The sequence below is a fragment of the Globicephala melas genome, chromosome 1 (assembly GCF_963455315.2).
Source record: "Globicephala melas chromosome 1, mGloMel1.2, whole genome shotgun sequence".
Lineage (NCBI taxonomy): Eukaryota > Metazoa > Chordata > Mammalia > Artiodactyla > Delphinidae > Globicephala > Globicephala melas.
Genome location: NC_083314.1, coordinates 34,055,854 through 34,078,089, shown reverse-complemented (window position 1 = coordinate 34,078,089; position 22,236 = coordinate 34,055,854). Strand labels below are relative to the sequence as shown.

General features: G+C 52.9%; 1 protein-coding gene and 1 pseudogene across 1 annotated transcript; both read left to right on the top strand.

Moving 5' to 3' along the window:
* The first annotated feature begins 393 nt into the window (after nucleotides 1-393).
* NUAK2 (NUAK family kinase 2) lies at nucleotides 394-18,381 on the top strand. Its single transcript, XM_030872781.3, has 7 exons — nucleotides 394-763; nucleotides 9,530-9,650; nucleotides 12,253-12,404; nucleotides 12,759-12,824; nucleotides 14,748-14,867; nucleotides 15,417-15,549; nucleotides 16,233-18,381. The coding sequence occupies exons 1-7, from the start codon at nucleotides 518-520 to the stop codon at nucleotides 17,294-17,296; spliced, it is 1,902 nt and encodes a 633-aa protein (XP_030728641.1). The 5' UTR covers nucleotides 394-517; the 3' UTR covers nucleotides 17,297-18,381.
* A 3,109-nt stretch (nucleotides 18,382-21,490) lies between these two features.
* Nucleotides 21,491-22,058, top strand: LOC132593524 (large ribosomal subunit protein bL32m pseudogene; annotated as a pseudogene).
* The last annotated feature ends 178 nt before the right edge of the window (nucleotides 22,059-22,236 follow it).

Sequence of the window (22,236 nt, the reverse complement as noted above, 5' to 3'; positions counted from 1 at the left end):
GAACAGCACAATGGAAAGACAACAGGTGCCTCTAACCAGGACCAAGAGCCTCTCAGGGGTAAGCGCTGTTCCAGAGCCCCTGAAAATTTCTGGACCCCAGTGGTATCAACCCCCGCCGCCACTCACCCAACACCCCTCAACACCCCCACAACATCTCCGCCCCGCCCCGCGTAGCCGACCCCGGCGTAAGGTATTCCCCTTGCCTGACCCTCGGGGGCCCAGGTGGGCGGGGCTCCATTGACACCTTTCCCAGCCTCTCTGGGAGGAGGCGGAGCCAGGGACCCGGCAAGCCAATGCTGGCGGTCCTGGTCACGCGCAGCCGGCGATCAGGCCAATGGGTGCCGGGGGGTGTGGCCAGAGCCTCTAGCTCAGGGCGTTTATAACAACTTGGAATTCGGCGCCTGGTCGCGCGCCTTGGTACGGCTGTGGATTCTCGCGCCGCGAGTGGGCAGGCGACCTGGGCTCTAGGTCTCTCTGCCCAGCCGATTCCTCCTCTGCCCTCGCTCACCTGCTCGCCATGGAGTCCTTGGCTTTCCCCCGGCGCCTCGGCCCGGCTCCCTCGGCCACCGCTGCCCTGGCCGCGGAGCTCGTTCGGCCTTTGGCCGACGGGCTCCTCAAGTCGCCCAAGCCCCTAATGAAGAAGCAGGCAGTGAAGCGGCACCACCACAAGCACAACCTGCGACACCGCTACGAGTTCCTGGAGACCCTGGGCAAGGGGACCTACGGGAAGGTGAAGAAGGCGCGGGAGAGCTCTGGGCGCCTGGTGAGTGCGGCTCCCTCTCGCGGCGCCAGCCGGCCAGGCTCGGGAGTTAGCCGCAGGCGGCGGGTGATGGAGGGTGGGCCGGGAGCTAGTGCCTTGCTTGGTGGACTTGCCCGCATTCAGTCTTTACCGCGCTGAGGTTGCGTATGTGTATGGGGTGCTGGTAGTGTTCACTGTAGAAATTGGCCATGGCTGTAGGGACAATGGTCGTGGACCTGAGAACCCCACCAACTCCGGTCAGCAAGTGATGATTGCCAAATAAGTGAGGCGGGGTGCATAGAGGACGAAAGGTGTCCAGAGATGAGAAGGCTTCCTAAAGACGATGAGACTTAAGTGGAATTTTGCTTGTAACAGACTATCCAATAGAGTGGGATGGGGAGAGGAAGTAGAAGGCACCTGATCTTAGCAAGGGGTTAGTAAATGTGTGTAGTTGAGTGAAAAAGTGAATGAAGTGTCCAGTTCCTCAATTCAGTTCTAATAGTCTGGCAGCCCAACATACTGTGGAGATATCACCCCCTCCCGGGGGGCGCGGGTGGGTTTGACATTTAGGTCCTTTCCAGGTCTAAGATTGAGTCAGAGTTTCATTGTGATGGGTTTTTAATTCTGGTAAATGTGAAACTAGGCTCTCGTGAAAGATCCACTGTGCCCCAAGATACCTTTGGGTTTGGGGCCTTTTCAGGTATGTGTCCTGTTAATTTGGGATGTGTGTGTGTGTATAGTAGTAGTAATCTGTGGGACCTTGTGTAATTTACTTTATCTCTGTACTCTGTTTCCCCTTCTGCAAAAATGAAGAAAACAGAGCCTCCCTCACAGCTGCTATGAGGATTGAATGAGATACAAATATGAATTTAAATTGTTGCTGACAATAGAACCCGCCATGAGAACTGGTATTTATATTTGAAAAGGCTGGCCCCGAAGGGATAGCAGTTTTGCCAAAAGTTAACAATGGTCCCCAAACTTGAGTTTAATGTGCATAGGAATCACCTGGGTGCTTGTTTAAAATACTTCTTCTCTAGTTCCACACCCAGAGGATTTTATTCTGAAGGTGTAGGATGGGGCCAAATAACCTGTATTTGGGGGGACGGCTGCGCCCTGCAGGCTTGGCATGTGGGATCAGGACGCAGATCAAACCTGTGCCCCCTGCAGTGGAATCGCAGAACCTTAATCACTGGACCGCCAGGGAAGGCCCTAAGTACTCTGTATTTTGACAGGCCTTTTAGGGCAGGTGGTTTAGGGATTGTTTTGCCAAATCCAGTTGGGTGCTGGTTATGAGATGTGCATGTATGTGTGTGTGCCTGCATGGGTGGCCATGGTCTGCCCTATCAGCTGTGGCAGGAGTTACCTCCCCAGACTGTTTGCTTTTGCAGCCAGTAGATGGTTTCAAATTCAAGAAGTCATTTCATTGGTGAAGGAGAGTGGATGCTGGGGAAAGGGAATGGATTATGGCCTCATCAATAGGACCGAGTATGTTTTTCCTGCTAACACCTGGCACGGTCCCCAGTTGCCTGCTGCCAGGTTACAGCTATTGGGCAATCATGTACTTCCTGGCTTTCCTTTTCTTTCTCTTTCTATAAAGTGTGAGGGCCGGGTGAGGCTCCAGGCTGGAGACAGCTGGGCCCAGGCTTTGTCAGGGGCTCAGCTGGAAAATAGCTGCTTGTGGCTCGTGCCTCTTTTGGGGGGCAGACTGGATTGGGGGCACTGGGGTGGCCTGGAAACTGAGATTGAAGTTCAGAAATCCCATTAAGCTCTTGACCTGGGTCACCGCATGTGTGTCTCTGTGTGTGTGTGAAAGAGAGAAAAGGAGAGATCATTGATTCTGGAATGAGATAAACCAGCTTTCAGTTTTCAAACCTCAGTGGCTGTAGGCAGGGATTCCAGCTCTTATTACATCAGAACAGAGAGAATTCAGAAGGTGCTCCCTGGCTTCATGTCTCTTGTATACAGGGAGCCCACATCAGGAGGAGTGGGACCTGCCCTAAAGCTCCCTGATCCATAGACCACCCTGTACTTCTTGCTCAGGGTCTCCCTCCTCCTTGGAGAGCAGCTCTACGCGCTGCTAATTGTTTCTCAAAATTCTGGAGAGGAATCCTCCCCCCACCGCACCCCCATTCCTGTCTCTTCACTCTTCTCCCTGAAGAGAGACCAACCTGGTGCCTCAGGATCTTCAGTGGGGGAGAGGGGTGTGGGAGCAGCCCACAACCTCCCCTCAAAGTGAACTGAGGGTTCAGAGGAAAGCCCGCTGGGTGACTTCCATCTCAATTTCTCTCCACATTTCGCATTCCCACCCTGCCTGGATAGGATTCTCAGGGGCCAGATGGAATTGTCCAGAGGGAGGGGCAGGTGAGCAGGACTAATGGCTCCTCCAGGAGGGCATTAAAGGAAAAACCAATATTTGCTCTGGATCTCCTAGCTCTGACTACACTCCTGGTAGCCACATGGCATTTCCTCCTTTGACTCTCACAGCTCTCCTGACCACCCCTCCCCTAAAAACAAAAACACCTGCTAGGGTCCCTGGAACGGTGGCGTCCCCCAAAGCCTTTAGGTTGATCTGCATGGAATTTTTACTCCATGAGGAGCACAGGGGAGTCCAAGGGGACAGTGATCTGGGGCAGGGGTGCTTCTGTCTCATATATTGGATTGTTGCATGGGATTTCAAAATGTTTGAAAATGACTGAGATGGTCTGATTCCTTCACTGACAGATGGGGACACTGAGGCCCAGAGAGGGAAGGGGACATGTCCTGTGGCTGGTTAGTGGCATGCCTGCAACATAGGCTCCTGACTTGACCACCCCAGGTGCTAGATGACCAATACTGAGTCTTGCACTGGGAGTTGGCTTTGGGCTGAGCCCAGGCTTGCCTCAGTGTGCTTTGTCATTCCAACAGCTAGCTCCGACTGCCTTTCCCAGAGCTCCAGGCGCGCTGAGGGTGGGAGGAGTCACTGGGAACAACCCCCACCCCCATACATACTGACAGTGTCGAGAGATCCCGAGTAGGTGAGCTCCACTACATTTTACTTTGTCAGGAAGACTGCTCAGCTCAGCATCAGAGTGCAAGCATTCAGAATCCTGGCTCTACTGCTTACCGGCTGTGTGACCTCTGTGTATCTCAGTTTCCTCATCTATAAAGTGGGGATTATAATAATTCCTACCTCGTGGGGTCCTCATAGGATTAAATAAGATAATATATGTGAAGTGCTCAGCACAGTAGCTGACACACACAATGTTACTATCCCAGCAAGGCTGGCTTTGTTGAGGTCCTACCCTCCCTCTCTTGGGGGAGGGAGAGTCCACCCCACCCTGGGTCTGTCCTGCCCTGAGCAAGAGAATGGCTCGTGCTCAGCTTCCCTAAGCCCTTTGGTCTCTACGTCGTTCAAAGTCCCAGCCTCTCCTTTAGCCCCTGATCCAGAGAAGGGCTCCCGCCTGGCCAGCTGCCAGAGGCCTCTTCTGTGTGGTGCTGCCCTCCCAGCTCCTCCTGCATCTGCCTGCTCAGCAGCAGGGAGGGAGACTCCAGCTGCAGGTGACTCTTGTCCTTGGACTCTGGCCAAACCACACAAGAGGGCTGGGCCAGGGAAGCACCTTGCCTGGCAGCCTGGCAGAGTGGGCAAAGAAAGGGTGGGCACAGCATGGGGTTTAGGGGAAGCAGCTCAGCCTCCCCTCAGAGCCCATGCCTGCTCCCAGCCTGGTTCTCTGGCAGGCTGGGTGGGATGGTGAGCCATCCCCACTCTGCCAGCCCTGGCCAGCCCAGCCCAACCTCTCCTGCATTATCTAAATGGGTCATCCTCCAGCTCCTTGCCCCACCTCCCAGAGGCAGCTGCTCCGTGAAAGGCCAAAAAGGAGTCAAGGATCTTGGCTCCAACTCTGGGTGATAGCTATGACCAGAGATGCCCAGCTTGTACCCTCTCTCCCGGCACCTGAAACCAGTACCTCTAGATCTTCTTTTTCTAAGACCTTTCTGCCATCCTCTCCTGAATCCAGATTATTCTTTTTTTTTTTTTTTTTTTTTTTTGCTGTACACGGGCCTCTCACTGTTGTGGCCTCTCCCATTGCGGAGCAAGGCTCCGGACACGCAGCCTCAGCGGCCATGGCTCACGGGCCCAGCTGCTCCGCGGCATGTGGGATCTTCCTGGACCGGGGCACGAACCCGTGTCCCCTGCATCAGCAGGCGGACTCTCAACCACTGCGCCACCAGGGAAGCCCCAGATTATTCTTGATCTGAGTTCCTGTGGGGACTGGGAGGAGAGAAGGCAGTGTTTAACCAGTTGAGCCCCAGCGCCCATCTCTCCAACGTCTTTGTATATCTGTAAGTGGGATGAGGGTGGCTGGTGGTACTGCACAGCCTGGCCCATGGCAGGGTGTGGGGCATTCCCTTCTCCAGGGGTAGGAGGCAGGGAGCTGGAGGCAGGGCAGAGCATCTGCAAGGAACTTTTGTCTTCTGAAGTGGTGGTTTCTCCAGGCAACACCCCTCCATCTTGGGTCCTGACAGCCTTGATATGTTGAGGAACCTCGGAAGAGTCACCTTTCTGGACTTTTGTGTTTGCCATTTACAAAATGGGATAAGGAGTTAGCTCTGCTGCCTTTCCAGCATGCAGGGCCACAGCGGCAAGAAAATCACTGGGCTGGTATCAGTAGGAATTTTGCTCAGGCAGGTAAACATAGATATAGCATGGGGCCTCTGAATAAACCTATTATAACAATCCTTGGTTAGCACCTTCCTGGCGTAGTAGCACGTGACCCATTTCTGAAGAAGCTCAGCGGAGAATGCTAGAGTTTGGAAGGGAGCTTAGAGATCCTAATGTGCAAATTCGTGTATAGTTCCTTTCCTTTCTTTCTGGCCTGTGCTCAAACCTTTCTCTCTGCCTGGAATGCCCTTGTTGCACTGCCCCCCTCAAAGGCCTGCCCACCTCGGCTTGGCAAACCCCACACTTCCTTCAAGATCTAAAACAGAGTTTTCCCCCAGGGGTGATTTGCCCTGCTCCTCCAGGCGAAGGAAGCTCTCCAGTGCTCCCGGAGCCCCTGGGCAGCCAGGGTTCTCAACCGTCATGTTCATCACACTAGACTGGACCAAGGGCCTTGGCGCAGGGGCTATCCAATTTTTGTCTGAATCCCCAACACCTACCATAGCGCCAGGCACCTACCATAGCGCCAGGCACGTAGTAGGCATTCAGCAAATGTTTGGAGGATAAATGTCCTTTTATTTTTCAGATGAGGACATTAAAACTAGCCAGGCCAGTTAACAGGATCATTTAAGTGACTTGTCTCGAGTTATGTAGCTCCAAAGGGGCAAATAAAGACTAGATACCTGGGCTCTTGACACCCCTCCACCGATCTGGTGTTCACATTTATATTGTCATTGTTGTGCCTCTGTTTCCTGCCCCCTCTGAGTAGGGTGGCCGTATAATATAACATCTCAACTCGAATACTTTGCGGAGTAAAAGGGGCACTGTTAATAATTATACGGGATGACCCAGGATTGTCCCCAGGGAGGTGGCCTTCCTACCTCTGGGTGATCCATTCAGCGACTGTTTTTCTCTTCCTTTCCTCTAGTCACTATATTTGAATGGTTGCTCAACTATATTGCAGATGAGAACAAAGGTCCCTCAAAATGAGTTCTCACAAACATGGCTGACTCTCCACCCATGCCTTGGAAAAAGGGCAGAAGGTCTTATCTGGGCACTGGTGCCATCAGTCAGGGATCAGCCCAATGACTTAACCAATAAATATTTATTTGTGATTTGTGTTCACCAGTAAACAGTTGAGGTCTGTCCAGTGGGACTAGGATAGATGGGGGAACAGTGGCCCAGCCCCACCAGGGCAGTGATACATGGCTCTTCTTGTCTGTCACCTGCTTGGGGACTGGTGGAGGCATGAGGACCTAAGTTGTTTCTTTCCTGGGAAGTACCAGCCAAGCTGTGGTCTCCTAAGACCTAATATAGACAATGCGGGGTGGGGGGGTGGGGGGGGTCCTTGACCTCACCCCCTGAGGCCAGAGCATGAGCTTGCAGGAGGACGGAAGTGTCCACTAAGGATCAACAATTCTGATTTTAAACAGTAGACTTCCAGAGTTGAAAGAAATAGATCTCAGGATTCAACTTGTACACCCTCTACCCATGCAGGGACTCCTTCTAGCACCCCTCAGAGCCCTTTATTTTTTTGAAACCTCATTTCTTTTAGGCCTTGTCTTCTTTAGAGCTCTGCCTCCTAGCCCACGATGATTTATCTCATTGTATATGTTTGTGTGTGTACAACTGTACATCCAAGATATGCCTAGTTTTTGCATATGTGTGTTTCTTAAGCTCTCAGATATTTGTTTCATTATCTAGGTATGTGATTTACATGTGATTTTTTTTTTGTTATCTATTAATTCAGTTTTATAGGCCTTTATCTGAAGAGCTCATGGCATTTTATCTATTGTCTGATTTTTTTCTTTTTAACAGGAGAAAAACAAATTTAATTTCACATGTACAGGAACCCCCCCCCCCAATTATGTGGCTTCCCAACAGTCAGGCAATTAAGGCTTACCTGCCATCCTGAGCTAAGGAGAAGGGGGCAGGGGTCTGGCATTGGAAAGGGGAGGACGGCAATTCACAGAAAGATGGGAAGAGCGAATGCTTGGTAGATAAATGTTTGCTGGGCCATGCAGATAAGTCTTCCTGATGAAAAAAGTTATCTCTGCTAATAGCGCTCTCTCTGGTACAAGCCTCCTATCTAAATTCTTTAATGCAGTTAAGGGAGGGATAAAAAGCTCTTCTTGAGTCAGCTTCATTGTCTTCAGCTCAAAATCATCCACATGCCAAAGTGACAGTCTGGGGTAGCCTGCCCTGAGCCCCACCACCAAGTAATGCAATTACGTTTCAGTGCAGGCATTTATGTTCATATTTATAATCATCATAACCTTTAAAGTCTCGGCAAACATGTTTAGTTGCCACTGGATTGGTGTGTCCTCATGTACAAGTGACAACTCTTTCATTTGTACCTAGAGTTCATTTTTTGCAGTTATAAGACCATAATTCTTTTCTGCAGTGATAATTCATAACTGAAAAATTATTAGAACATTATCTGATATATCAAGACAGTTGCAGCTCTGGAGTTTCTATGTAAGAGAGGCGTTAATGGCTCTAGTGGGTTGGAATTAGGAGCAACAAGAGTTGTCTTGAAGCTTCACTGTATTGTCTGATTTTTAAAACAAAGAATTCAGAGAGAAAAGAACTAGTCCATAAAATCTCCCCTTCAGGGAGAGAAAAAGGGTCTGGAGAGGTGTTCAGGAACCAAGCTCCAGGCCGGTTGGAGGAGGATTTAAGCCCCTTCCCCCCATCCCCACCCCCTGGGCAATTCTAAGCCGGGGATTTTTCTGCTTAGCTCATTGCGGTGGTTTGGAGCAGAAGGGGTGGGGGGCGTGAAGAGAGCGCCTGAGGTGCAGCCCGGCCCCTGCAGCTGCAGCGTGGGCCCCTCCAGGGGCTTGGGCAGGAGACTCCATGGTGACCGTCCCTCCTGCTGCCATTGTCCTCCCTGCCCTGCTCTGGGAGGGCGAGAGAGCCGGGCCTCCCCTCTTTCATGGATGCAGCTCCAGGGGAGGAGCGGGGCGGAGGGCACGCCATCCCTGGCCTGTTGCCGGGGTGACCAGGCCCAGGGCATTGTGAGCTGCTCCTCTTACAGGATTACGGCTGTTCCGCATTCTTGTCTGAGGGGGACACAGGCCCGAGGCCCGCGGTCCGCAGCGGAGCCGGAAGCCTTTGTCTGCCTCCAGAGCCCTGTGAAAGGGGGATTAGAGGCCCCGCCCCTTGGGCTCTGGGTTCCCTTTTTTCCACCTCCTTTTGAACCTTGAGGGGAGGCGAACCCTCCTGGGAAATGAACGAGGAGCTGTTTTCCTCAGCCTGTGCCTCGGGATTTCTCCTAACTTGCCCCGCTCCTGTGAAGGGGAAGTCTTATATTTACCATTTGTGTCCTTGGACAGGACTTGTCAGGAACTGACCAGCCCTGTGACACCCCACCCCATACCCGCCCAGCGCCTGATGCCAGAGTTGTAGCCTCCGAGGGCCCCGGGGCATCTATAGGGTCACTTCACAAAGTCAAAGAAGGAAAGCACCCCAGACATCTTAGTCCAGCCTGTTTATTTCACAGAAAACGAGGCTGGGAGAGGGCATGGGCCTTGCCCATGAGCACAGCAACAGAGCCTGGAGGGCCCAGGTCCCCTGACTCACCACGCGGTGTTTTCCCCACACACTGCATGCGCTGTTGGTACTCTGTCACCATCGCTGCTCAGTGCTGTGGAACAGAGAAGGGGGCGAGATGCCTCAGTCTCTAAGAGCTTTGCTTAAGCTGCTTCTTGGCGGTTCATTCTCCACTTCCTCTTGCCTCCCTCCACCCTTCCTGAAGCCACCACATGTACCAGCCAGAGAGTTTAATCCTTAAATGGCATTTTCACCTTTACGGACAAGATAGCAAAGCCCAGAGGACTCTGTTTAACTGTCTAGTTGTTTGTTTGTTGCTGGGGGAGAGACATTACTTACCTAGACCGAAGAGACTAGCATTTTTTCCATAACTTTTTTGGGTGATTTTTGTGTGTGTGATAAAGCATATGTAACATAAAATGTTCCCTCCAGCCTCTCTGCCGCCCGCCCCAGTGAAGGGTGGAGAGGCTTCTCTGGGTGCGCGCTGTGGCCTTTGCAGCGGCTGTAGGCAGATCACCAGGGTCAGGGCTCCCAGAGTGTCCTCAGGGACGCCTTTACCTGCCAGACCTTTCTCCTCACTCTCCTGCATTCTCTGCTCCCAGGTGGCCATCAAGTTGATCCAGAAAGACAAAATCAAAGACGAGCAAGATCTGATGCACATTCGGCGAGAGATTGAGATCATGTCATCACTCAACCACCCCCACGTCATTGCCATCCACGAAGGTACAGAGGTGGAGCATTTGAAGCTGTGTGTGTGTGTGTGTGTGTGTGTGTGTGTACGTGTGTGTGTGTCCAGTTGGAACAGATGACACAGAGGTAAAAAAGACACAGGCTGGATTTGAAACCCAGCTATATGACTTTGGGCAACTAATTTAATTTTGTCTCTGGGCCTCAGTTCCTCATTTGTAAAATGGGATAATCCCACCTACATCACAGGGTTGTTGCAAAGATCAAATTAAATGTCACCAGGGAATTCCCTGGTGGTCCAGTGGTTAGGACTCTGTGCTTCCACCTCAGAGGGCACGGGTTTGATCCCTGGTCAGGGAACTAAGATCCCGCATGCCCTGTGGCACTGCTGGAAAAAAAAATTCAAATTAAATGTCACCAAGTGCTCCTCTCATGGGAGGAACTCCACAGATTGTAGGCATTTTTGTTCTTAGGTTTTCCGTACTGGAACACTGTTTCCCCAGACGAATGAGATCCTTAGCAATCTGGGGGAGGCTGAAACATACGGGGACCTGCACGCGTCTCAGGTGTGTGGGTGCTGTTTTTCTTCATATACAGGAGCCAGACCTCCTGTCCTCTGAATCATTCCCGCCATGGGGCTGGCTTCTACTTCTCCTCGTCTCTTGAAGCCTCCTCTTGCTCTGACATCGGTGCTGGCTTTCCACTCCAGCTGCCCTGTTCCCTGTGACCCAGACAACAAAGTGAGCAAGAGAGGGTGATGAGGGAAAGAGGGGGAGCAGCCTCCCACACACACCTGTCTGCTTCCAGCCTTTACCTAATATCAGTTAGACAGGAAGTGAGGAACGGCAGGAACAGCAGGAAGGAGGAAAGGGAGGCTGTGGCTTTGCCCTCAGTCTGAATATTCCTGATAGGAAGAAAGAGAGGTCTCCTCTCTTAAGTTCTGTTTAGAGGAAGACTTAGGGCAGAGCCACTGACATGGCCCTGTGGCCTGAGCCTTTCCCATGAGCCCTAGCAGGTGGCTGGAAGGCTAATTGTTTCTCTGTTTATTTCCCCCAGGGAGGAGTTGGTTAAGCCAGGCTAAGCTTGGTGATTGGGCTGTGTGTGTGTGTGTGTGTGAGAATTCTTCCCCACACCCATTATCTACAGCTAGGTCTGGGAACTGAGCTCTGAAGCTTAGGATGTAGCTGCTACTTACTGCACCTTCAGATTCAGCAAATGTTGGGGTGTCATAGTTACTGTGTATCTGGTAGACCTCCCCCAGATCCATCCCCATCCACAGACTTTAAGAGATATGGACTGGGGGGAAGGCTGCAGTCCTGGGAACTGACTTCTAACATAGGTGCTCTCCAGAATGTGCCCTGGCTGGCTCCTGACCCCCAATTTTACGGCACAAAGTTTGCACACATCCTGCAGAGATGTGGAGAACCACAGGGGTGGAGCCTCAGCTAGGTACCCCCCAGCATTCTGGGCCACTGTGCTCCCCTAGGAAAAAGCACAGTCCTCCTGACCATGTATCCAACTGCCTGGGAGCTGGGACTCTTCTTGGGAGAAGCCTCCTCTCTTAGCTCCTTCTCACAGGCTAGACAGTAATCTCTCTGGGGCTGGCTGAGCAAGCCAAACTCATAGGACTCGTTTGACACAAAGATGCAATATCACAAAACACAGGGTGTGTTTTGACACACACCCTGCTGAAGGGCCAGTTTGGTGAACCAGCCATTCCCTACTTTTCCAGGAGGCAAGACAAGGCCTGAGGTGGCAATAGGGCCCCTTCCTCACATGGAGATGAGCCAGCTGGAGTAGGCTGGCTGCCAGGAGCCCAGCCAGTCAATTAATTACCAAATATTTATTGATCGTTTCTATGTACAAAGCCCCAGCCTGGATGTTCTGGACGGGAAGTCAAAGATGTTAAGGGTGATCAATATCTCAGCTCTCCACGGTACTTTACAGTTTACAAAGCACTTTCATACTTTTATTCCTCTTCTGATCCTCAAGTCAGGCATTATTATGGGCATTATTTTTCAGGTTTATGCGTGAGGATGCTGATAATAAATATAACAGTAGGTACAGTCTGTTGAGTGCTTGCTTGTATGTCAGAGCCCACACCAGCTTGCTCCGCCAGCCTGAGAGCTGTGACTAACTTTTATCTATTCCTCGCCCCAGCTCTGTGACGTTGCTATCATTATCCCTCTTCAAATGAGGAAACTGAGGCACACTGATTGAATAACTTGCCGTGGTCACCCAGCTAGTAAATGATGGGGGCAGGATTCAAATCCCAAACCTACATTCTTACTGATGTATCTAGAAGAGATTTGCCCAAGGTCACGAGGCAAAAAAGTACTGAACCAGAGAGCCTGGTTTTTCATTCTCATCCAGTGATGTCTCAGAATTTGCAGGGTAGTGTTAAGAATCCTCCAAAGCCTGAACGTCCAAGGAAAGGGAGGGTGAGCCAGTTCCCTTGGCCTTAATTCGTTGCTACTGGAAGGTGTTGGGAGCATCAAAGGGCACTGTCCTGCCTCATTAGCAGATGTCTCTGGTGGGAAGTCCTGTCTGGTTCGGGGGCCTGGGAGTGATCCGTGTTCCCTAGTGGGGAGCAGTGCACTCTGGAGGGGCCTGACATTCCTGCCTTGCTCTGCCCCAGTGTTTGAGAACAGCAGCAAGATCGTGATCGTCATGGAGTATGCCAGCCGGGGCGACCTATATGACTACGTCAGTGAACGGCAGCGGCTCAGCGAGCGCGAAGCCCGGCATTTCTTCCGGCAGATTGTCTCCGCCGTGCACTACTGCCACCAGGTGAGCGGCACCTGCCTCAGCCCTGTGCTGAGGGGGTGGTCCCTGGGGCTCGGGGGCTGGTTTCATCAGAGAGATTCCATGACTGGTCCAGGATCACACAGGGAGATCGAAAGAGGCAAGACTCAGGTCTGGACTCAGCCTGGGGAATGTTGGTGTCTCTGGCTTCAAGTCTCTTGGCTGGGGTTGGAAGGACCATGATTTGTTGTAGTACGTACCAGTAAAGATGGGCCTCCCAGCCTACCTGTGCTCACCCCCACGTGGCCCCCTTTGTGTTTCCCTCACTGTCCAGACCAGGTCCTCATGTCCTTCCCTCCCTGGTGGCCTTCCCCTGACCCTCCTCCCTCCCTCTTTCAGAACAGGGTTGTCCACCGGGATCTCAAGCTGGAGAACATCCTCTTAGATGCCAATGGAAATATCAAGGTGAGCCTCACTTCTTGTCTAAAGCTGCTTCCCTACCCCTCCCCAGCCTGTCTGCACTGTCCCTTGCCAAGCATCTCTAAGCCCCTAGGGGCTTCCAGAAGGAGCTGAGCAAAGCTCAGACTCTTATATGGGTACCGATAAGGACCGTAGCCATCATCCGCTTCAGTACCTCATTCTATGGATTGAAAGCTGAGGCCTTATGATAAGCAGTGATTTGCATAAGGTCCCACAGCTAGCAAGTGGCTGAGCCTCAGCTAGAACCAGAGTCTTCTGACTCCCTGACCAGTGCTCTTGACGTCACAAGGCTGAAGGAGTCTAGATCTAAGGTTGGCTTCTGCTCACAGCCTTGGGACTGGCACGGAGAGGCCATGGCCTGAGTTCTCCCCACCTGCACGCATGCACATGCACGCACGCATGCGCACTTTAATCTGCCGCAATTAGGTAGCCCTTTAGCACCTTTCACCACAGCAAGCACTCCAGAGCCAGCTTCCTGCTTTCTGCAGCTGCTGAATTCCCGTGTCTAAGTAGTTAAATTTAGGCCTGGGAAGTTCAGGTCGATGTGATAAACTCGGGTCTTGGGGCTGGAAGGGGAGATGGCAAGGGCTGGCCCCTGCAGATACCTGGAAGGGCTCTGACTCTGCAGTCGGACCCTCCTCAGAATCTTCCCGAACCCAGATCATAGTCCTTTCCCCAGTGGCCCCTGACCTGTGCCCTGAGGTGCCCTGAGGCGCCCTGGCACTGAGTTCATTTTCCTTACCAGTTGCCGGAGTAGGTGGGGCTCTCTTTGATGCTGACCAGGAAGGGGGAAGCCAGAGGCAATAAATCCACACAACCCAGGCAGGCACGAACTTTCCCATCTGCACCAATCATCTGCCTCATTATAGGCTTCAACTGGTAACTGCCTGATAGGAGGCCGATAAAACCCATAAATGAAGGAGCCAGAGTTCATAAACAACTTCTCCCCACCCTGGGCACACGTGACCGTCTGCTGGGGATGAAGAGGTTGGGAGCAAAAGGGCATTGGCCTCAGCCTTTGTCTGAGGATAGCTGGCGGAAGGGCCTTTCTGAGGAATGAGAAGATGGGCTTGGGGCCCCTCAAACCCTCAATATCAGAGGGCTCAGGAAGTCCTGTAAGAAGATCCCTTCTACTAGGCTATAGCCATGACCGTAATCTTTGTTCTTCCTTCAGTACTGCTTCTCAGCTATACTGGGCTGACCCCAGTCCCGCCACCACGTTCCTGCCCGGGTGTGAGCAGAGAGATGCATTCTTTGCTGGGAAGGGCAGCCCAAGCCCAAGTCATGGGGTAGCTTGCTTCTGAGGTTCATGGCATTGGCATAAGACATTGTCTGTCCCCCTCCAACTGGTAGACCCTTCCTTTAGTCAGTAAGTGGCCGTTAGTCCCACCCATGGGTCACAGCTGTGCTAGGAGTTGCAGGAGGGGTGGGGGCAGGAGGTCAGCATGGGAAGCATATTGATGTGGCAGTATGAGGAGACGGAACTGACAAGCAGGGGCTACCGTGAGCCACTGCAAATGGTAGGGCTTCATGGGAGGAGGAGATCTCAGGGCAATGGAAGGCTTCCTGGAGGAGGTGGGCTTGCTGGGTCAGGAGGATGTGTGTAGGCAGAGAGAGCATCCCTGGAGTAGAGTACAGCGTGAGCAAAGGGGCCTGGGGAACAGTGAGGACCCTGAAGCTCCCCGACACCTCTGCCTACGCTTTCCTCATTGACACAACCTCCAAAGGGCTCTTTCTTCCAGGGCCTGAGCTGTGTTGGTGGTGCCCGGTATGGGGTAGGGGTCATGGGCACCCTTTCCTGCTGCTAGGGCCTGGGTTTCCCCGGGGTCTGGCGGGGGGCAGACCAGGAGCTATAGAACAACACAGGCCTTGGTGTGACCCCTGCCTGTGTTTGACCCAATTCTGCAGATCGCTGACTTTGGCCTCTCCAACCTCTACCACCAAGGCAAGTTCCTGCAGACATTCTGTGGGAGCCCCCTCTATGCCTCGCCCGAAATCGTCAACGGGAAGCCCTACACGGGCCCAGAGGTAAGTGTCTGGACTCCTCCGCCAGCCTGCCTCAGCTTAGATCCTGAGAGAGGGATGCGCTACTTTTCTAGTTATTCCCTTTCTCAGATCACAAAACTCACTTCCCCACCAAAGTAGTGTGTGGCCGGGTCTCTAGCGGGAGTGGCAAAACTGGAACAAGAGTCTTCTGCCCCCCAGTCTGGTTCTGTGCCCCTCACCTTCCACATTCCCATTTCCTTTCCCAGCCCCCAGCCAGCCTCCCTGGAGGGATGGTATCTGTCACAACCAGCACTCCTGGCCCAGAAGGGATGACCTTGTCACTGATCTTATGTTTGTGGCTGCTTCTCCCAAGGGGAGGCAAATGACAGCAGCTCTCCATGAACCTCAGTCCCTTCTGCAGCGTCACCCTCTCTGCCCCTGGGTACTAGAAGGAGGTGGTCCTCAGATACACTGGGCTCTGGGTTCTCCAACATGGGCTCCCTTTTCCCCATGGTACTGAATGAAGGTGAGGCTGGAAGCCCTCTAGCCTGTGGCATGAGGAGGTCCTGGCTGATCCTCTCTCTCCCTCAGGTGGACAGCTGGTCCCTCGGTGTTCTCCTGTACATCCTGGTGCATGGCTCCATGCCCTTTGATGGGCAGGACCATAAGACGCTGGTGAAACAGATCAGCAATGGGGCCTACCGGCAGCCGCCTAAACCCTCTGGTGAGTGAGAGGTGTAGGTGTTCTCATCTAGGTGCTGGGTGTCCTTTGCTCATTCCTGAGGCAGCGATTAAACAGTGACAGTAAAGTGAAGAGGGCAGCCCACTGTGGATGGAGTGTGCCTTCCACCTCAACTCCTGCTGCCATCTCTGTGCCTCCTATGTCTGTGGCCTCTGAGGAAGGAAGCGACAGCTCCTTCCTTCCTTTATGGGCAAGCTTTATCATATTCGGAAAGTGCTTCCTAAGGTCTAGCTGAGATCCTCTTTGCTACAGTTGTCTCGTTTCCTACTGCTTTTGTCCTTGTCCTTAGAAATCTTTTTGTCCTTTCACGTACGATGTGTAAGGCAAGAAGAAAGGTGTGAGGACCTTGGTTTACTCTTGAACAGTCCCTACCTTCAGAGGGTTGCATGTCAGTGGAGCAAAGGAGGATACACACTAACACATAAACATGGCTGTGGTCCTGAGGGGTGGTGGGATGGAAGAGGAAATCTGACAGTCAATCCAGGGAAGCTGGAGACTGGGGGCCCGGCCCGGGCTGCAGCGTGTCTGGAGCCCTAGGTGGGAGTGGCATATCTGACACAGGAGTGAGCAGTGTCTTAGCACAAATGGGGGTAAGCCAGTGAGGGGGACTGTGGGTGCCCATGCTCATGCCTATGGATCTGAAACCCTTCTCCTTCTTCTTTTAGATGCCTGTGGTCTGATCCGGTGGCTCTTAATGGTGAACCCTACCCGCCGGGCCACCCTGGAGGATGTGGCCAGTCACTGGTGGGTAAACTGGGGCTATGCCACCCGTGTCGGGGAGCAGGAAGCTGTGCACGAGGGAAGGCGCACCGGCGGCGACTCTGGCCGGGCCTCCGTGGCTGACTGGCTCCGGCGGTCCTCCCGCCCCCTCCTGGAGAACGGGGCCAAGGTCTGCAGCTTCTTCAAGCAGCACGCGCCTGGAGGCGGGAGTCTCGCCCCTGGCCTGGAGCGCCAGCATTCGCTCAAGAAGTCCCGCAGAGAGAATGACATGGCCCAGACTCTCCAGGGGGACCCAGCTGCTGACGCCTCCCCTCGCCCTGGCAAGGGCAACCTCAAGCTGCCGAAAAGCATTCTCAAGAAGAAGGCATCGACCTCCTCGGAAGGCGCAAGGGAGGGCCCTGAGCTTGGCCCCGTCCCTATGAGCCCAGGACAGGCTGCCCCCCCGCTCCCCAAGAAGGGCATCCTCAAGAAGTCTCGCCAGCGGGAATCCGGCTACTACTCCTCTCCTGAACCCAGTGAGTCTGGGGAGCTCTTGGATGCAGGGGACGTGTTTGTAAGTGGGGATGCCATGGGGCACACGCCCCCCCAAACCTCAGGGCTGCTGCTCCATCGCAAGGGCATCCTCAAACACAACAGCAAGTTCTCCCACGCTGCCCTGGAGCTCACAGCCCACACCGCTTTTGGTTCTTTGGATGAACTGGCCCCACCTCGCCCTCCAGCCCGGGCCAGCCGCCCCACGGGGGCAGTGAGTGAGGACAGCATCCTGTCCTCTGAGTCCTTTGACCAGCTGGACTTGCCCGAATGGCTCCCTGAGCCCCCACTGCGGGGCTGTGTGTCTGTGGACAACCTCGTGGGGCTTGAGGAGCCCCCCTCAGAGGGCCCTGGAAGCAGGTCCCTGAGGTGCTGGCGGCAGGACCCCCTGGGGGACAGCTGCTTTTCCCTGATGGACTGCCAGGAGGTGACAGAGGCCTACCAACAGGCACTGGGGGTCTGCTCAAAGCTCAGCTGAAGGTGGGGGGCGTTGCCCCATCCCAGCTGGCTCTAAGACGCAGCTGGCTGCACCCTGAGGGGAAACTGCCTTCTTCCCTGCCTCCCAGGACCAGCATCCCAGCCCAGAAGGCTGGGATGGTTTGCAATTGAGCCCTGGGGAGGGCTGGATGTGGGAAGTGGGCAAGTGAAGTGTACTGAGGGTTCAATGTCTTCAGCCGCATGGAACCAAGAAGGTAGTAGAAGGGAAATGAGTAGAGAAGTAGAGAGGAAGGCCCAAGGCTGAGTCCAGGTTGCCTGTTTCTTGTACACATAGTAGGGCCGCAGAGAGCTGGAAAGAGCGCTCCCAGCGCCCAGCTCCTATAAAGAGTAAGTTTTGTGCATGGTGCCCTCCTGCCAAGGTGGGGATGGAAACTCTTGAAGTTCACATACGCATTCCCATCTCCACCAACCACTCAAACTGGAGTGTGGCACCCCCCTAATGTGCCTGGGGTGTCCTGGGAGTGGTCTTCTAGAGTGTGCCCTTCCTTATTTATCTGAGCAGTAAGAGAACGCAGCCTCTGTTTCCTCAAAGGTTCTCTCCCCTTTCGCATCCTCCAAACCTGGCCCAAGCCTCCTGGAGTCGCTGCTATGAATCTAAAAGACTTGAAAAGGCTCGGGCTGCTATTGGACATCATCTCAAGGGGCCCGGATTCCCCTGGACCCCACCTTGGACCTCAAAGACTCTGAACTTCTCTAGCCTCCAAGCTGCTCCTGCTACTGAGAATGGATGTGTCTGTTTCTCTGGGCTTTCAGGGCCTAGAATGTTCTTATTTATTTTTATGTTTTCAGCTCTGCATTTTTAAAATAGTGAATCTTACTGTTTTCAATAATGTGAATACTATGTTCTGGGGAAATGCACTATGACATCTAAGTTTTGTGTACAGGGAGATACTTTTGCAATGATTCCCTACTGATCAAGGGGAAGCCGGGGGCCTTTTATAAATCTACATGTCCCATCGCTCTGTCTGGAAGGGGTCTCTGGCTCCCTCACTCCACGCCCTGATTCTATCTACCTGATGGTCCCTCTTCCCTTCTGTGGTGGCTAGAAAGAGCCACCCCATTAAAAACCAGAACGATGATTGGAAAATAGCTTCTGTGGTTCTCTTTGGCGAAGTGGGGGCACAGGTCTTCGAGTTTTCTCTTAACACACACTCCCTTGGGCTCTCACAGATGGAAAAAAGAGAACCTGCTTCATAAAAACAAAACACACACCAAAAACCGAGCTCTTAGCTCCAAAGGACTCCCTGTCACACCTCCATCAGCGGTTCTGCCCTTGTAAACACCCAGCGGGGAGGGTGCCCTGGGCTAAGGGTCCCAATTCGCTCCTCCTGCATTTAGCACTAAAGAACTGGGTTTGGCAGATTATACAGCCCTGCCCCCACCCTTCCCCCTCCTCTCCCATCCCTCCCCCATCTAGTTCCGTCCCCTGCTGCTTGTAGGCACCTCCACCGCCTTTATTCTCTCCCTCCAAAGAAATCCCTTTCCCTCCAGTGCAGGCAGCTGCTCCCCACTCCGCCCCCCAACCGCCTGACTCTTAGAGGAAGTGAAGAATGCTTGGAATGCCCCCCTCGTTGGCCGTCCCTCTCCACCCCCTGCAGAGCATTCCCCGGACTCCCGCTCCATTGAGAAACTCCCAGGCTCTGAGGGCTAGGATGAAAGGGAGGATAAGGACAAAGTGCAGGCAGGCAGCCGGCTGGCTCCAGCTTCAAGCAGGCTCCCTCCCCCATACCTCCCCCGGCTCTGGTGTTCGCAGGCCCCCAAACAGTCTGCTCCCCGTACACCTGCCCTCCTGCCGGCCTTCGGTGCCTGCCGCTTTGGAGCATCTGCACTGCCCTCCCCCTCCCTGCATCTGGGGAGCTGGCAAAGTTGCTGAGTCTGGGGAAGAAGTGGGGAGGCCAGGCAACTACGGGATCGGGATGGGAGAGTAAACAAGAAACCGTTTAGGCTACAGATGGGGTATTTCAGTCTGATAATTTTGAAAAGGCTCCACGTCTCCTGGTGATGGGGTTCCCACCTCCAGCCTTTTCATGGAGACTTTTCAAAGCTCTTCCAGCCCCGAGGCTCCACCACTTGAAAACAAGGCAGGTCCAACTGAGTGCTGGAGCTCTGGGCTAGACTGTGGGTAGACACAGGAGAAATATAAGGGAGGGTCTTTACCCAAGAAGCATAGAGTTCAGATGTGGAGTTAACTGTGTTCATTTATTCATTGACTCAGGAATCAAGCCCTATTGTGTGCTAAGCTAGCTCCGTGGAAGATACAGGTAATTGCTCTGTTTCTGGTGCAACGCATAAGATCCTAACCTCAGAGAGGTTGCACACTGAACAGCAAGCCAGCATGCATAAAAATAAGTAAAATTCAACAGAAAAATTTTTAGTTCAGAGAATGTTGAAGGGGAGTTGGGATGATGAGAGAGAAGAATTGCAACTTAGGAGGTAACAGGGCTACCATTTTTTAAGTGCTTATGTATCAAACACTTGATATGTTATGTAATGCCCAGGAAAGCCTTGTTAGTTCGGCACAATTTTTATCATTCTCAGGTCACAGAGGAAGAAATTGAGACAAAAACATAAAGTAACTTGCCTAGTTAGCAGGTGGGAAAACTCAACTCAAATCCAGGTCTGAGGGATGCCAAATCTTAGCGGAGTGGGCGACGGCGGGGGGGGGGGCTCATTTAAACTAGATTGGGTTTGGAGAGTTGGGAGAATATCAGTGAATGGAACTACAAATACTTATTGAGACACTATTACATGCCACACTCTTGTCCAGGCACAAGGAGTATGGCAATTCCTTCTGCCCCAGATGCCTTCCTCTTACCTCCAAAGCCCCAAAAGGGAGCTGGGAAATAGAGGGTGAGTGAGAACACGGAGAAGCTAGAGTGGGGAGACAGGACAGGAGGAGAGAAGGGACGCCAAGCCCCTGCAGCCCATCCTACTAACACTGCTGGCGGGGCGGATTTCTAGGAAGAGGAGGGGACACATAGGTACTTGGTCCTGAGATCTTTGTCCTCTTTGAGGTCTGTTTGCTTAACCTCTTCCAAGCCAGGGGCTGGGAGGGGTGGGCAGGAGAGGGGATGGATGTGGCAGAAGCCCGCTGGGGAAAGAGACTCTGGGTGGGAAGAGAATGTCTACTACTCCAGCCCCTAGAGACCCAGGCTCGGGGATTCCATTTGCACGGAGTTTCCTTCCCCTCACTTGCCAGGATGCTTCCCCTCACTTGCCAGGATGTTTCATACCAAAAGCATTCCAGAAAGCAGGCTCAAAGAGATGACTCTGGGCCCCAGGGGGGAAGGCTGCAGCCCTAGGAATATTTAGTGCCACATCAGTGCTTCTGGAATGTGAATAACCCAGACAACCACCGGGGGCAACTTGGGGAGACAGGAAAGGGCCTTCAGAGACCAAGGCAAGAAAGTCTTGGTCAGAATTCTCACCTTAGCCTCAGCCCTTTCCTGGGGCAAGTCCATCCAGGCTGTCCCTGAGTGGAAACCCCCTCACTGGGTAGTACCGAGGCTCCTCTGCGCGGAGCGGGGAGACCCCCACAGCAGGCATGTCAGGAGGAGCCCTTCCCTTCTCCCCAGACCCCATCCCAGTCAGGCTGCCTTGGACCTTCTGATGGGCTGGTGGGAAGGGGAAATGGCGATGCAACAGTCCCCTGCATGGCACAGCGCCCACATCCCACTAGAGCTTCTGCTCAGCTCTGCAAGCCAGAATCCAGAGACTCACTGACAGCCAGAGCATGTCTGGACTGTGATGAAGCCAGGACAAAGGGCGAGCTGAGGAGCCTGGGCGTTTTTAAGAGGAGACTGGGGTTGGGGGGATACATTTGTATACAAAACGGACAAAAATCTCTACCCTTACGGGGTTTCCATTCTAGTGGAGGAAGATAGACAACGCAATAGATATAATAAATAGGTGAATTATATAGTATATTAACAGGTCATAAGCATATGAGGAGAATGGGAAGGGGACAGGGAATAACGTTTTAAATTGGGGTGATCAGAGAAGGGCTCATCGAGAAGGTGGCATTTGTGCAAAGACCTGAAGGAGGGAGGTGCTAACCACATAGATATTTGAGGGAACAGTGTTCCAGGTGGAGGGAACAGACAATAGAAATGCCTTAAGTGGGAGCAGGTCAGGCTAGTTCTAAAACAGCCATTGAGGTTTTAGGGCGAGCAACATGGCACCTGCCATGCCTATGCTAATGGTTCCGCCGTGGCCCCGCAGCCCAGGGACTCCTCCGGAACTGTTGGGAGCAACTGCAGCGGAAACTGCGGCAGAGCCGGCCAGGCTTTCCCAGTCCTCAATGGGGACCAGCATTAGCGGTCCAAGGTCCAGCTATATTTACAGAACCAGCCAATGATACCAATGGAAGGAAGGAGATTTCCAGTTTTTTGGAGAGCATCTTTTGGATGGCAGCTCCCAAAGACAGACGCAGCATTGAAGTTAACAGGTGTAGGAGAAGAAACCCTCATAAGCTTATTAAAGTTAAGAACAATATAGACGTTTATCCTGAATGCGGTCACCTGAAACAGAAACACGTCCTCTGTGGCTATTGCTATGAGAAGGTGTGTAAAGAGACAGCGGAAATCAGAGGACAGATAGGGAAGCAAGAGGGAGCCCCTTTCAAGGCTCCTACCATGGAGATCATGGTGCTGTACTTGGGGGAGACACCCTCCGAGCAAGATCAGGGTAAGAGGATCATTGAGAGAGAACGGAAGTGGCCATCCTGGTTCACCCAGAATTGACACCAAACATGTTTCGAGAGGATAACTTCACATAAGACGTTTCTCCTGAAAAAGAGGAAGATGCTTTGTTTTTATGTTGGTTGTGTGCTTGTTTTTAAATCATCAGCATAGCCTAAAGCATTCTCTATAAGCAGTTAGTTTTTTTGCGGGTAATTTGAAGAATGCATCAGGAGTAAAG

Excerpts from the sequence above, each read along its gene's own strand:
- NUAK2 (XM_030872781.3), top strand. The coding sequence starts at position 518 with ATGGAGTCCTTGGCTTTCCCCCGGCGCCTCGGCCCGGCTCCCTCGGCC. Across the intron at positions 764-9,529 it reads GGGAGAGCTCTGGGCGCCTG|GTGGCCATCAAGTTGATCCA; the intron begins GTGAGTGCGGCT and ends CTCTGCTCCCAG. Across the intron at positions 12,825-14,747 it reads ATGCCAATGGAAATATCAAG|ATCGCTGACTTTGGCCTCTC; the intron begins GTGAGCCTCACT and ends CCAATTCTGCAG.